The sequence below is a fragment of the Lynx canadensis genome, chromosome A2, assembly GCF_007474595.2.
Source record: "Lynx canadensis isolate LIC74 chromosome A2, mLynCan4.pri.v2, whole genome shotgun sequence".
NCBI lineage: Eukaryota > Metazoa > Chordata > Mammalia > Carnivora > Felidae > Lynx > Lynx canadensis.
In genome coordinates, this window is record NC_044304.2 from 10188770 (window position 1) to 10203887 (window position 15118).

At 43.1% G+C, this 15118-nt stretch overlaps 2 protein-coding genes across 2 annotated transcripts in view; both read right to left on the bottom strand.

Moving 5' to 3' along the window:
* The window catches only part of LOC115505324 (adhesion G protein-coupled receptor E2-like), a 28407-nt gene extending 18197 nt beyond the window's left edge, over positions 1–10210 (bottom strand). Inside the window, exons 1-2 of the mRNA XM_030302868.1 lie at positions 10106–10210; positions 7840–7911 (exon numbers count right to left, since the gene is read on the bottom strand). Of these exons, the coding sequence (XP_030158728.1) occupies positions 7840–7911; positions 10106–10133 (100 nt within the window). The 5' untranslated portion in view covers positions 10134–10210. The remainder of the gene's footprint in view (positions 1–7839; positions 7912–10105) is intronic.
* LOC115505317 (BBSome-interacting protein 1-like) lies at positions 4200–4731 on the bottom strand. The gene has a single exon (XM_030302856.1). It carries the CDS (start codon positions 4596–4598, stop codon positions 4386–4388), a length of 213 nt encoding a protein of 70 aa, XP_030158716.1. The 5' UTR covers positions 4599–4731; the 3' UTR covers positions 4200–4385.
* Positions 10211–15118: the final 4908 nt, after the last annotated feature.

A 15118-nucleotide genomic window follows, 5' to 3' on the forward strand; every position in this document is an offset into this window, starting at 1 on the left:
CTCCCCCAAATCCCAATGTCAGGCCTTTTCTAGATGCCCCAGGATGTCTCTGGGGGAATTCTCTTTAATCAGAGTCCATCATAGATGTGAAATGAGGAAGCACCAAGAAGTTGCTCACAGCTGAGTTATTGCAAGGTGGGTTCCTGGCCTCCTAGCTCTTCCTGTTCTCTAAACGTGAGGGGAAAGATGGCCACGACCCTGGCCCCTCGGAGCAGCTCGGGGACCCACAGAGCAAGGCTGGACACCGTCAGCTATCGACGACCTCAACAACTTGATCAGGTGAATCAAAGGGCAGGGACAGAACGTTGGGTCCCGGACACTCCCATCGGGGGACCAGAGACTTTCAGAGCCTGCAAGGGCTCACGACCTCGTGCTGAGTGGGGGTCTGGCAGGCAGCTGGTCTCCCCCAGAGCAGAGTCTCCTACCCGAACTCGAGGACTTCCTCCTAGGGCCCCGGGCCCAGGCTGTGGGCGTCAGCCCCAGGACGGGACAGCAGGCGGGAAGAGGCACGGCCCCGTCTGGGCCATGGGACCGCCCTCCTGTCTTCTCAGATGGGGGCGATGGCTGGACACCCGTCTCCGGGGTCGTGGGATGGGGTGGGGTCCAGCGGGGCATGGGTGGTAATGAGGCGCGCGGGAGGGGAAGACACGACGAGGAGAAACTCTCAACCGGCAAACGTGCTCCCAGAAGGGAGCGGGGGTCCAGCCACACCAGCCGCAGGCCCCCTGGTGGCGCTCTCCCGGGCCGGAGTCTCCGTGAGACGCACGCACAGACGTACAGGGGGTCCGCGAGGGGCGCCTCTCAGGGCATCGGGAGAGGGCGGCTGGGCAGGAGTCCTACCACCTTTTTTTTCCGTGATGAAATTCACTTTCCCCCAAATATTAAATGACACACGGACGTTTGGAAGACAAAGCAAATGTAAAACAACAAAAACCAAGAGAATCGCCCATAAGTTCACTACGCATGTTGGGAATATTTTCTTTTATTATCAATATATATGCATCTAAGACTTTTGAGTACATGAAAAGTATTTCTTGGAGTAAAAACTGTATAATTTCCCTCTTTCCCCTATTTTCTTATTGTGGTAAAATGCACACAAAAGTTTTTTTTTTTTCCCCGTCTTAACCATTTTTAAATATTATAATTTCCTTTCATGATCTTATTTTGTTGAATAAAAACCTCTTAGTGTCATTAAACATTTTTAAAGCAAACGTTAGTTCTAACTTCCTTTATTTATTTTCACCTTAAGGTAAAATCAGTTTGCATGTTTCTTTTCTTTAAAAAAGGTTTTTAAAAATGTTTACTTATTTTTGATAGAGAGAGAGAGAGGGAGGGGCAGAGAGAGGAGAGGGAGACACAGAATCTGAAGCAGCCTCCAGGCTTCGAGCTGTCAGCACAGCGCCCAACATGGGGCTTGAACCCACATATTGCCAGATTGTGACCTGAGTCGAAACTGGACGCTTAACTGACTGAGCCACCCAGATGTCCCTCAACTTTTGTGTTTCTGATTTAATAAAAATAGTTGATTTTTTTATGAGTTTGAAATTTCTTTTTCTTTTCTTTTCTTTTCTTTTCTTTTCTTTTCTCTCTCTCTCTTTCTAGATTAAAATTATGTTGTATTTGTTTAAATTTTTTAAAAATATATTCATATACAACAGGATTTTATTTATTTATTAAAAAAAATTAAGTTATTTAAGAGAGAGAGAGAGAGCAGGGGAGGGGCAGAGAGAGAGGGAGAGAGAATCCCAAGCAAGCTCTGCACTGTCAGCTCGGAACCCAGTGCAGGGCTCCAACCCACTAAGGGCAGGATCAAGACCTGAGCCAAAACCAAGAGTTGGATGCTTAACTGATGGAGGCACTCAGGATCCCCTACAACAGGATTTTTTAAAAGGATACACTTCTAATTTTGTATCATTTCTTAAACAGATATGTAGTGTAATTTAATTCTTGGATTTTGAAAGCTTGTTTTTGCATACTGAAAAAATTGTTTCGTGGGGAAAGAACTGATTTAAATGGTACTAAACAATCCTATCTTATTTGTGCATAGTACTCCTTAGCTTATAAAACACTTTGTTTTGGTTTATCGCAGCATTATTGACAATAGCCCAGATATGGAAGCAACCTGGGTGTCCCTCAGCAGATGAATGGATAAGGGAGATGTGGTATATACACAATAGGATATTATGCAGCCATAAAAAGGATGACTTTGTGCCATTTTCAACAATATGGATGGACCTATAGGGTATTATGCTAAGTGAAACAAGACTGAGAAAGATAAATACCATGTGATACCACTCAGAAGTAGAATCTAAAAAAAAAAAAAAAAACAAACCCAAATGAATGAAACAAACAAAAAGCAGAATCAGATCTACAAATACAGAGAACAAAAGATGGTTGCCAGAGACAAGTGGGGCTGGGAGTTGGGTGAAGGGGGAGAGAGAGATCTAGACGCTGAAGTATTGAGTGAGTAAGTCAGGGGAATAAAAGGCATAGCGTAAGGAACACAGTCAATGCTATTGTAATAGCAGCGTATTGCTTCGTGGGGACAGATAGCAGCTACACTTACGGTAAACATAGCACAATGTATAAATTTGTCAAATCATTATGTTGTACATCTGAAACTAACATTATGTATCAACTATACTCAAAATAAGAAAAGACTATAGAAATGTTTCCTCCCTCCTCCCTTCCTTCCTTCCTTCCTTCCTTCCTTCCTTCCTTCCTTCCTTCCTTCCTTCCTTCCTTCCTTTTTGAGAGAGAGTGAGAATGAGAGTATGTGAATGGGGGAGAGGGGCAGTGGAAGACAGAGAGAGAATCTTAAAGAGGCTTCAGGCCCAACGTGGCTGATGAGGGGCTCCATCCCACGACTGTGAGACCATGACCTGAGCTGCAATCAAGAATTGGATGCTTAAGAATGACATATCAGACAAAGGGCTAGTATCCAAAATCTATAAAGAGCTCACCAAACTCCACACCCGAAAGACAAATAATCCAGTGAAGAAATGGGCAGAAAACATGAATAGACACTTCTCTAAAGAAGACATCTGGATGGCCAACAGGCACATGAAAAGATGCTCAACGTTGCTCCTCATCAGGGAAATACAAATCAAAACCACACTCAGATATCACCTCATGCCAGTCAGAGTGGCCAAAATGAACAAATCAGGAGACTATAGATGCTGGAGAGGATGTGGAGAAACGGGAACCCTCTTGCACTGTTGGTGAGAATGCAAATTGGTGTAGCCGCTCTGGAAAACAGTGTGGAGGTTCCTCAAAAAATTAAAAATAGACCTACCCTATGACCCAGCAGTAGCACTGCTAGGAATTTACCCAAGAGATACGGGAGTGCTGATGCATAGGGGCACTTGTACCCCAATGTTTACAGCAGCACTCTCAACAATAGCCAAATTATGGAAAGAGCCTAAATGTCCATCGACTGATGAATGGATAAAGAAATTGTGGTTTATATACACAATGGAATACTACTTGGCAATGAGAAAGAATGAAATCTGGCCTTTTGTAGCAACGTGGATGGAACTGGAGAGTGTGATGCTAAGTGAAATAAGCCATACAGAGAAAGACAGATACCATATGGTTTCACTCTTATGTGGATCCTGAGAAACTTAACAGAAACCCATGGGGGAGGGGAAGAAAAAAAAAAAGAAGTTAGAGTGGAAGAGAGCCAAAGCATAAGAGACTCTTAAAAACTGAGAACAAACTGAGGGTTGAGGGAGGATGGGAGGGCGGGGAGGGGGGGTGATAGGCATTGAGGAGGGCACCTGTTGGGATGAGCACTGGGTGTTGTATGGCAACCAATTTGACAATAAATTTCAAAAAAAAAAAAAAAAGAATTGGATGCTTAGGGGCGCCTGGGTGGTTCAGTCGGTTAAGCCTCCGACTTCAGCTCAGGTCATGATCTCGTGGTCCATGAGTTCGAGCCCCACGTCGGGCTCTGCGCTGACAGCTCAGAGCCGGGAGCCTGCTTCGGATTCTGTGTCTCCCTCTCTCTCTCTGACCCTCCCCCATTCATGCTCTGTCTCTCTCTGTCTCAAAAATAAACATTAAAAAAAATAAAAAAAAAAGAATTGGATGCTTAACTGACTGAGCCACTCCGGCACTCCTGTATTCTTTATTTTTTCTTTTTCTTTTTCTTTTCTTTTCTTTTATTTTTTTGGGTTCAAAGTTTTTTTAATTGCTTATGTTCAATACAAACCACAGTGTCTAAATTCACAATACAAGTTTCATTAGTCTTGGGTATTTTTATATTATTTATAAGCACTATCAGTTTTATTAACACACACTGTTCTCAGCATACAGGTGCAAATTATTTTCTAGCTATTGTTAATACTAAGGTAGGGTATTCTGCAGAAGTGCTAAGTTATCATTCAGTGAGTCATTTGCCGTTGCTCCTTTTCTGCCATTTCTTGTTGGCGAATCGTATCCTGGGCTGCTTGCTGCATTTTCTCCAATTTTTCCAGAGTCAGAGATTTTAAGGGTAAAAGTTTGGGTTTACACAGCACCACTGTGGTTATATCTTCCACAGACAGCTGCCCTTGTTTTGGAAGAACTTCCCAGAACATTGACTTCACTTCCGCCATATCTGAATTGTTGGATACAGCTAAGTTTTTTCCTGGGATGACTGGTCACCTTTGGTCCTTTTTCGGGCCTACTTACAGACTCCTCTCTATTCTTTCTTTTTTAAAATATATTTTCATTGAAGTATAATTAACATACAGTGTTACATTAATTTCAGGTGCACAACATAATGATCTAGCAATTCTAAACATTACTCAGGGCTCACCATGATAAGTGTAGCTACTGTCTGTCACCATACACGATTATTACATATTATTGTCTATATTCCCTATGCTGTACTTTTCATCTCTGTGACTTGTTTATTTGATAGCTGGAGCTTGGTACCTTCTAATCCCCTTAATCTATTTTGCCCATCCCCCTGTTACCACCCTTCTGGCAACCACCAGTTTGCTCTCTGTATTGAGGAGTCCGGTGTTGGGGGCGCCTGGGTGACTCCGTTGGTTAAGCGTCCGACTTCAGCTCGGGTCATGATCTCATGGTTCATGAGTTCAAACCCCGTGTTGGACTCTGTGCTCACAAGCATGGAGGCTGCTTGGGATTCTCTTCCTCTCCCTCTCTATGCCCCTCCCCCTCTCACACACATTCTCTCTCTCTCTCTCTCTCTCTCCCCTTCTCTCTCTGTCAAAAATAAATAAACACTAAAAAAAAGAGTCTGGTTTTGTTTGCTTTATATTTTAGATTCCACATATATATGAAATCTTTTGGGATTTGTCTTTCTCAGTCTGATGCATTTCACTTGGCATCATGCCTTCTAGGGCCATCTGTGTTGCAGATGGCAAGATCTCATTCTTTTTTATGGGTGGGTAATATCATTGCTGACAGATACACATCTTCTTTACCCATTCATCTATGGATGGACCCTTGGGTTGCTTCCTTATCTTGGCTATTGTAAATAATGTTGTAGTAAATGTAGGAGAGGCATATCTCTTTTTGATGAGTGTTTTGATTTTCTTTGGGTAAATGCTCAGTAGTGGAATTGCTGGGTCATGTGGCATTTCTATTTTTAATTTTTTTTTGAGGAACCTCTATACTGTCTTCCACAGTGACTGCACCAGTTTGCATTCCCACCAACAATGCCCAAGGGTTCCTTTTTCTCCACATCCTCATTAACACTTAAAAACTCCTTAGTTTTAGACCTGGGTGTGCTTTTTACCAGTTTATTAGTTGTATGACTTCGAATAAGTCACTTGATCTGTTTGAGCCCAAATTTGACAATTTGAAAAATGATGTTATCCTGAAATCATAAAATTCGTAGAAGAAAACATAGGGGGTAAGCTTTTTGACATTGGTGTGGGCAACAATTATTTGGACTTGACATCAAACGCAAAGGCAACAAAAGCAAAAACAGACAAGCGGGACCACATCAAACTGTACAGCAAGGGAAACCGTCAACCAAATGAAAAAGACAATCTGCAATTTGGGAGAAAGTAAATGCAAATCATATACAGTATCTGATAAGGATTAGCATCCAAAATATATAAAGAATTCATACACCTTCAATAGCAAAGACAAACAAGCAAACAACAAAAACCCCAAAGAGCATTATTAGTCAATTTAAAGATGGGTAGAGCCTCTGAATATACATTTTTCCAAAGAAGACATCCAGATGGCCAAGAGGTGCATGAAAACGTACTCAACACCACTAATCATCGGGGAAACACAAATCAAAACCACACTGAGATATCACCTCACACCTGTCAGCGTGGCCACTATAAAAAAAGAAATAACAAGTGTTGGTGAGGATGTGGGAAAAGAGAACCTTGCACACTGTGGGAGGGAATGTAAATTGGTGCGGCCACTATGGGAAAGAGTATGGAGATTTCTCACAAAAAGAAAAATAGAACTGTATGATCCAGTAATCCCACTTCCGGGTACTGACCTGAAGAAAATGAAATCACTTTCTGAAAGAGATATCTGCACCCCCATGTTCCGTCCCACGTTATTTACAACAGTCAGGACATGGAAACAACCTAAACGTCCCCCGATGGATGAATGGATAATGACAAAATGGTATGCGGATACAGCGGAATATTACTTGGCCATAAGAGAGAAGAGATCCTGTCATCTGTGACGGCATGGATGGGCCTTAAGGGCATCATGCTAAGTGAAATAGAAAGAGAAAAATATTGTATGATCTCACTTTTTGGTGGAATTTAAAAAAAACAACTGAACTCAGAGATACAGAGAACAGATCAGTGACTGCCAAGGTGGGGGGGATGGGGTGGGCAAAATGGGTGAAGGTGTGAAAAAAACCCCCACCTTCAACTCTGCTTGCCTCATAGGTCGGCTGTGAACACTGAGGCAGGAGACCATGACCGTGAGGGGCCGAGAGTTCCCGGTGAGCTCACTCCAGAAAGATAGCCTGAGCTTCCACTATTTCTCCCCTTTCTTTCTTCTTTGAAAATAATAATGGCAACAGCAACAATGATAACAACTGACATTTGTTGACAATTTGCTCCATACTCGTCTTTAGCTGTTCTTTACGCAGGTGAATTTTAAATCTCACTCTAACCATGTGGGGTAGGTACAACGATGATCCCCAATTTACAGACAAGCACCCTGAGGCATAGAGAGGGGAAATAATTTCTTGCGTGTCAGGTGTAGTCAGGGTGAATTAGACTTTGAAGCCGGGTAGCCCAGCTCCGCTGTGTGAGCTCTCAACACTCTACCCATTGATCACGGAAACCTGATGGTCCACTTCCCTCATACTCCCCCTGCCCTGTCACCTCTCTCTTTTCCTGGATGAAGGGCTGGGTGCTATTCTTAGGGCCGAGGGCTCGGGACATCTCACCACCTCCCCCCATATCTCCATACCCCTCTGCCACCCAAGTCCCTGTACCATCACAACTCTGCAAGGGGCTGGTGAAGCTCTCCCCAGACGAGTACCCAAATCATGGAGGCATCGACCCGTGGAGAGTTCAGAGGGCACCAGTGAGCACAGGTGTGGGGGCCCTAGCAATGAGGACCACAGTCGGAAGCCTCAAGGAATGGTTGAAGCCAGCCACTGCCAGCTAAGAGTCCCTGAGTCGAGCAGGGGAGGGTTGTGGAGGGATGGCTGCCTTTGGAAGAGGAAAAGACAGACGGCTGGACATTAAGGGAGGAAGAAACAGCTTCTCTTATCCCCAGAAGGCCATCTTGGAGCCTCGCTTGGAGAATAAACCTCCTTTCCTCTTTGTCGGTGACAGGATCCAGACCCCAGCATGTGCATACTTAGCTTATGTCACTAAATCTGGACGGACTCACCTCTAGTGTTCTGGGAAGCAGCTCTGAATATTAACAGCAGCAGCAGCAGCAGCAGCAGCAGCAGCAAGAGTCCTGAAGCAGAAAAAAACCAGTGAGAAGACAAAAAGAGGAGTGTGGAGCTCTGGTGTTAATGGTCATTGCCTCCTGGGGAGGTGGGTCTGGTCCTGCGGCCCACAGCTTTCCAGCAGCAGCCACAGGGCTCTCAGACCTTTCGTGGAACTGAGGGCTCAGTTTTTGCCCTTCACATCCCTTGACTCCCAGAGGAGTCCGTCACTAACAGACACATCCTCACGGAGCCTCAGTGCCATAGGTAAGGGGACAGAATATACACAGGTGACATCAGGGACACAAGGTAGAAATTCCAACCTTTCCCGGTGGAGGGAGTGAATCTTGAAGCACAAAGTCCTCAGATTGGCCAGGTTCTTAGTTCTCTGGCAATGGCAGAAATCTACCCTGAGGATTTCTCTCCCAGGGTCACTGTCCCCTCTTTGACATACATGTTTTGGGGCACACGAGAAGAACGTGGGTTTGGGCGTCAGACAGCCCCAAGTCTGAGCCCTAGCTCACAGCAGTATCAGCAGGGCAGGGAGCCCTGGAGTCAAGAGAGTGGGGGGAGCTGATGACAACTAAGGGCACCATCAGGTAGAGCCACCGTCTCCTGGTTAAGAGGCCTATCCAGGTGCAGCGCCCATGACTTCTGTGGTTCCTTGCAAGTGAGCTCCTGGTCCTCCCGTGGTGCACTGAGGGCACAGCCTTTCCCTTTATCCCCCAGTCTCGTCCTGAGCGATGGGTCACTGGACAGGCTCTGTGGTATACACACCATTGCAGACGCGAAGGAATCTACTCTACAGGCAATCACTGGGCCACCTGTTAGAGTCTCTCCTTCCATTTGTGGGAGGCAATGAACCCTATGAAAATCTTTTCATATCTGTGTGCCTTTATAGGATTTTCCTAGAATATGCCCAGCATTAAAATCCTGTTCCACAAATCAGATGATAAGAAATGTGGCTATTTTCAAATTTTTTAAAGTTTATTCATTTTTGAGAGAGAGAGAGATAGAGAGAGACAGAGTGTGAGCAGGGGAGGGGTAGAGAGAGAGAGAGGGAGACACAGAATCCGAAGCAGGCTCCAGGCTCCGAGCTGTCAGCACAGAGCCTGACACGGAGCTCGTACCCACGAACCACAAGATCATGTCCTGAGCCGAAGTCGGACGCTCAACTGAGCCACTCAGACACCTCGAGATGTGGCTATTTTCATGACAACCAGGAAACAAAATTACAAGCAATAAAGACAATATGTAAGGAACGCTTAACTTACTGTGTAACAGGTATCATACTAAGCATTGAGGGAAAGAAAGACTAATCAGAATTAAGTTGACTTTGCTGTTATGCACTGTTACTGTCCTTTAAACCATGCTGTGACCCACACAAAGCCTATGGGATAAAGGATGATATTTTTCTTAGCTCATAGAGTTTTTAGAGAATTTGCTATATAGTCTTGTGAAAAAAAATAGTATAGGTAACATGATGGTTAATTTCATGTAACAGATTTGGCTGGGCCACAGCACTCAGATATATGGTCAAACATTAGTCTAGATATCTCTGGGCAGGTGTTTTTTTTTTCAGATGAGAGAAACAGTTAAATCAGTAGACTCTGAGTAAAGCAGATTATTTTCCATAATCTGGGTGGGCCTCATCCAATCAGTTGAAGTCCTTAGGAAAAACAAAAGAAGTCTGACCTCTTTCGAGGAAGAGGGAATTCTGCCTCCAGACTGACTTTGGACTTGAGATAGAACATCAAATCTCCCCTGGGTTTCCAGCCTGCTGGCCTGCCCTGCAGTATTTCAGCTTCCCAACCTGCACAATCTCATGAACCAACTCCTTAAAATGAATGAATCTCTCCCTCTTTCTCTCTCTCTCTCTTTCTCACTCTGTCTCTCTCTTTCACATACACACAGACACACACACACACACACACACACACACACACACATTGTATTGGCTCTGTTTTTCTGGAGAAACTGGACTGATATAGGTAGCAAAAGGAGAAATCTTTGTTGGATTGGCCCTGGGAATAAGTTTCACTGATTATCTCCTTTGAGACTTAATACAAGTGAGCTAATATCCTTCTCAACATCTCCCCTTCGTCTTTGGTAGAGAAAGTGGGAAAAAAACCAGAGTCTCAGGAACACAGAATATTCTCTAACTGGTTAGAGAGTTCCCAGATAGCTTTAGTTATCTGTCACTATTGTTATAATTCTACCTACCTGGCAGCAGTCGATATCTGTTCCTCATGGTGCGGACCTCTGCTCTTGGTCTGTGCGTGTTACAAAGACTTCCTGTTTTAAGTCTGACTTGGGCCCTAGAGGAGCTGACTTAGGAAACTGCTTGTCTGGATCCTTTCTTTCCCCCTAATCTGTCCTGTGATTAACTTCCCAGAAACTCCACTTCTATTTTTTAAATATTTGCATAGCATTACTGGTATTTGTACTGAAAGCTTCCATGAAAGTGGTTTTTAAATGTTTGTGATACAGGAAGATGTGATCCTGTGTAATCCATGTCTGGTCTAGAACTAAGGTGTTTTTATTCTTCAGCAATACTCAACGCAGCCTTAGACTCATATGTATTGGTGAAGGAAAATGCTCCTGATAGGTTTCAAAAGATGAGAAAAACGTCCCCAAATGTTCCACTCGTCTGTGTGGTGGAACTATAGTGAGATTCTTTGTTTGCATTGTTTAAATCTCCTTTGTTTTCTACCTGGCCACGTGTGTGATTAGTCTGCTTGCCCTGCAGTAATAACAGAGTATCAACTGGGAGGCTCAAACCACAGAAATTTATCTTCTCAGTTCTGGAGGCTAGATTCCAAGATGAAGGTGCCGGGAGGGTTGGCTCCTGGTGAGAGCTCTCTCTTGGCTTGTGGATGGCCACCTACTCCTTGTGTCTGCATGTGACCTTGCCTTGTGTGTGGAGAGGGAGAGGGAGAGGGAGAGGGTGAGAGAGAGGGAGACAGAGACAGAGACAGAGACAGACAGAGAAAAAGAGAGAGGGAGAGGGAGAAGGAGAGGGAGAGAGAGATCACTGGTGTTTCTTCCTTTTCTTACAAGGACACTTTTAGAGCCCCACCCTTATAACCACATTTAACCTTAATTACTCCTAAAAAGTCCTGTCTGTAAATACAGTCTCACGTGTGTGTGTATGTATGTGTGTGTGTGGGGTGGTGGTGGTGGTTAGGGCTTCAACCTATGAATTTTGGGGGGATATGATTCAATCCACAAAACTGTGTGTTATTTAATATCTAGGAAAAAATAAATTTTAATGAAGAAAAGATATCCTGGTTTCTCCCTAACTTCTGAAGGATTTTTTTTTTTTTTTTATGGCTATAAGATTCTGGACTGACTCTAATCTTTTCTCTCGATACCTGAAAGATGTACTACGTTCCATTGGCACCCATGATTTCTGATAAGAAATGAGCAGATATCTGAAATGTTTGTTCCCTTAGGGATGAGGTATCATTATCTCTCATTGCTTTCAAGGATTTTTTCTTTGCCTTTAGTTATCAAAAATTTGATCGTGATGTATCTTGGCCCTAATTTGTTTGAGTTGATACTGTTTGGAGTTTCCTCAGCTGCTTCTTTTTTTAAGTTTATTTCTTTATTTTGAGAGACAGAGCAAAAACAGGGGAGGGGCAGAGAGAGGGAGAGACAGAATCGCAAGCAGGCTCCGCACCTCAGCACAGAGGCCCGATGCGGGGCTCGAACTCACAAACTGTGAGATCATGACCTGAGCAGAGATTGAGAGTCGGACGCCTAACTGATTGAGCCACCAGAAACGCCATGGAGTTTCCTCAGCTTCTTGAACTCATATGTTCTTGTCTTTTTGAAATTTGAGAAATTTTAGCCATTTTTTCCCCTCTGAATAATTTTTCAGTTCCGTATTCTCTATCTCCCTCTGGAATTTAGTGACAGATATCTTAAACTTTTTTTTTTTTTTTGTGCTCCCATAGGTCCCTGAGACTCTGCTAATTGTTTTGTAGTTTATTTTGTCTGTTTTGTTCAGATTGGGTAAATCATATTGTTTTGTCTTCGGTTCACTGATTTTTTCCCCCCTTTCTTCTTTCTCTATCCTGCTAGTAAGCCCATCCAGTAGAGTTTTTATTTCAGGTTTTGTATTTTTCAGGCCTCAAGTTTCTGTTATCTTTATATCATGTTTCTTTTTTTCCCCCGTTTGATGGATAGTGCTGTCATTTCATTTTTTAAAAATTTAAATTCAAGTTAGTGAACATGCAGTGTACTCTTGGCTTCAGGAGTAGAACCCAGGGATTCATCTCTTATGTATGGACATCCAGTGCTCATCCCAACAAGTGCCTTCCTTAATTCCCATCGCCTCCCACCCAACACCTCTCCAGAAACCCTTAGTTTGTGCTCTGTAGTATTCCATTGTACACACACACACACACACACACACACACACACACACACATATATGTCCACATCGATGGCCATTTGGGCTCCTTCCATACTTTGGCTATTGTTGCTAGTGCTGCTATAAATTTTTTTTTTTTAACGTTTATTTATTTTTGAGACAGAGAGAGACAGAGCATGAACGGGGGGAGGGGCAGAGAGAGAGGGAGACACAGAATGGGAAACAGGTTCCAGGCTCTGAGCCATCAGCCCAGAGCCTGACGCGGGGCTCGAACTCACGGACCGCGAGATCGTGACCTGGCTGAAGTCGGACGCTTAACCGACTGCGCCACCCAGGCGCCCCGCTAGTGCTGCTATAAACATAGGGGTGCATGTGCCCCTTCGAAATAGCACACCTGTATCCCTTGGGTAAATGCCTAGTAGTGCAATTGCTGGGTCATGGGGTAGTTCTATTTGTAGTTTTTTGAGGAATCTCCGCACTGTTTTCCAGAGTGGCTGCACCAGTTTGCATTCCCGCCAACAATGCAAAAGAGATCCTCTTTCTCCGCATCCTCGCCAACATCTCTTGTTTCCTGAGATGTTAATTTTAGCATTCGGATAGATGTGGGGTATATATCATCTGTTTCTTCATCAAAGTTCTCTGTTTCTTTGCTAAGACTTTCCAGTTTTTCATTTGCTTCAGAAAAGTTTATCATTGCTCATTAGAGCATTTTTTTAATGATGGTTGCTTTAAAATATTTGTCAGATAATTCTAACCTCTGTGTCATCTCGAGTTGAGGTGTTCCTGGTTCTTGGGAGGACAGTGATTTTTAAAACGGTGTCCTTGATATTTGTGGTATGTTTTGAAACTGGATTTTATTAAAGTCTTCTGTTTAGGCAGACTTCTCTGATATCATGCGAGGAGTCAAGGGAAGATTTGCTGGCAAGTGAGGGTGGAAATCCAAGGTGCCAGTGCAGAGCCTGACGTGGGGCTCGAACCCAAGAGCATGAGATCGTGATCCGAGCTGAAGTTGGACGCTTAACCACCTGAGCCACCCGGCCACCCCAGCTGTGTTTTGTTTTAACATAAAGCTTTTCCTACCATGTACTTTGCTCTCAACTTATTCTTCAGTCAGTGATGTTTTGGGAGAGTTTTTGGATGTCACTGAATAAAGATCCACGCCTTTCTTTTTGGCCACTGTTCCAAATATAGAGATTACAAAATACATTATATTTTGCCTTTCTCCTTTTTTAATGCACATGTAGATGGCCTCTCCTTTCCCATTGCTACAATAATGCTGCCGTGAGTGTCTCAAAAATATCTGAAGGAGAACTTTTGTAAATTTCTTTAGCAGACCTATGGGGTGGTTTACACACTGGGTTGCCAGAGCATATGTATTTTACATTGTAATAAATTTTGCAACTCTTCTATTCAATGAGACTGTATCAAATTAACCCAGGTGCTATAGGAGAGGATCAACTTTCCACATGCAATCAAACCTACCCTTGTCATATCTTTTTTTTTTTCTCATTTTTAACATGAAAAATTTGCTGATTGGTGGCTTACGTGACCTCTCTGCTCATTTACAAGGAAATTAACAGAAGAAAGTCACAGGAACTTAGAATTGTCATGTCCATTATACACTTGTGGATAGGGGAAAAGTCAAAGACATCCAGAATATAAGCCAGTCTCTCTGAAGGATACACAGTTTCTTTCATTGATAGAAGGACATGGCCAGTCTGGGCGATCTGTAAAGGACACTTCAATTTTACAATTCTGTTTCTTCGTAACCATTAGGAGGCTTAGGGTTTACAGACGTCTTGAAATCTTTAAAAAAATTTTTATTTAAATTTTAATTGGCCAAAATACAGTGCAGTGGTTTCGGGAGTAGAATTCAGTGATTCATCACTTTACATATAACACTCAGTGCTCATCACAACAAGTGCCCTCCTTGGTACCTGTCAGCCATTTAGCTCATTCCTCACTCACCCCCATCCATCAACCCTCAGTTTGTGCTTTATCGTTAAGAATCTTTTGTGGTTTGTTTCCCTCTCTTCTCCCCCTCTGTATATTCATCTATTTTGTTTCTTTTAAAAAATTTTTAAAAAATGTTTATTTTTGAGAGACAGACAGAGCGTGAGCAGGGGAGGGACAGAGAGACAGGGAGGCACAGAATCTGAAGCAGGATGCGGGCTCTGGGCTGTCAGCACAGAGCCCGATGCGGGGCTCGAACTCACAAGCTGTGAGATCATGACTTGAGTCAAAGTCAGCTGCCCAACCCACTGAGCCACACAGGTGCCCCTGTTTTATTTCTTAAATTCCACATATAAATGAAATCATATGGTGTTTGTCTTTCTCTATTTGACTTATCTTGCTTAGCATAATACATTCTAGTTCCATCCATGTCATTGCAAATGACAAGATTTCATTTTTTCTGATGGCCGAGTAATATTCCGTTGTGTGTGTGTGTGTATGTGTGTGTGTGTGTGTGTGTGCCACATCTTTATTTGTTCATTGGTAGGAATCCTGAAATTATACATTATCAAATGTTTTCATCCCCCTGCTTTGTTGGGTAAACAATTTATCTTAATGCCATATGAATTTGTATCTTCATTAACAGTGTTTTTACAATTTTCACATCTTTGTATTTTCATGGTGCTTTCTGTGAATTATATACTCCTATCTTTTGCACACTCTATTTTAGTTATTGTATTTTTCTTATTGACTTTAAGGCGTTAAGAATATATTGTGTGTATGTTTGTATGTACTCCATCTAGATATCTTTTGTAAAATAATGCAAATGTTTTTATTATATAAAATGAGTTCAGACTCTGAATATGGTGACTTATCAACATAACCTTTCCCCCCCCTGAAAACCT

Coding starts and splice junctions, on each gene's coding strand:
- LOC115505317 (XM_030302856.1), bottom strand. CDS start 4,598: ATGGCGGAAGTGAAGTCAATGTTCTGGGAAGTTCTTCCAAAACAAGGG.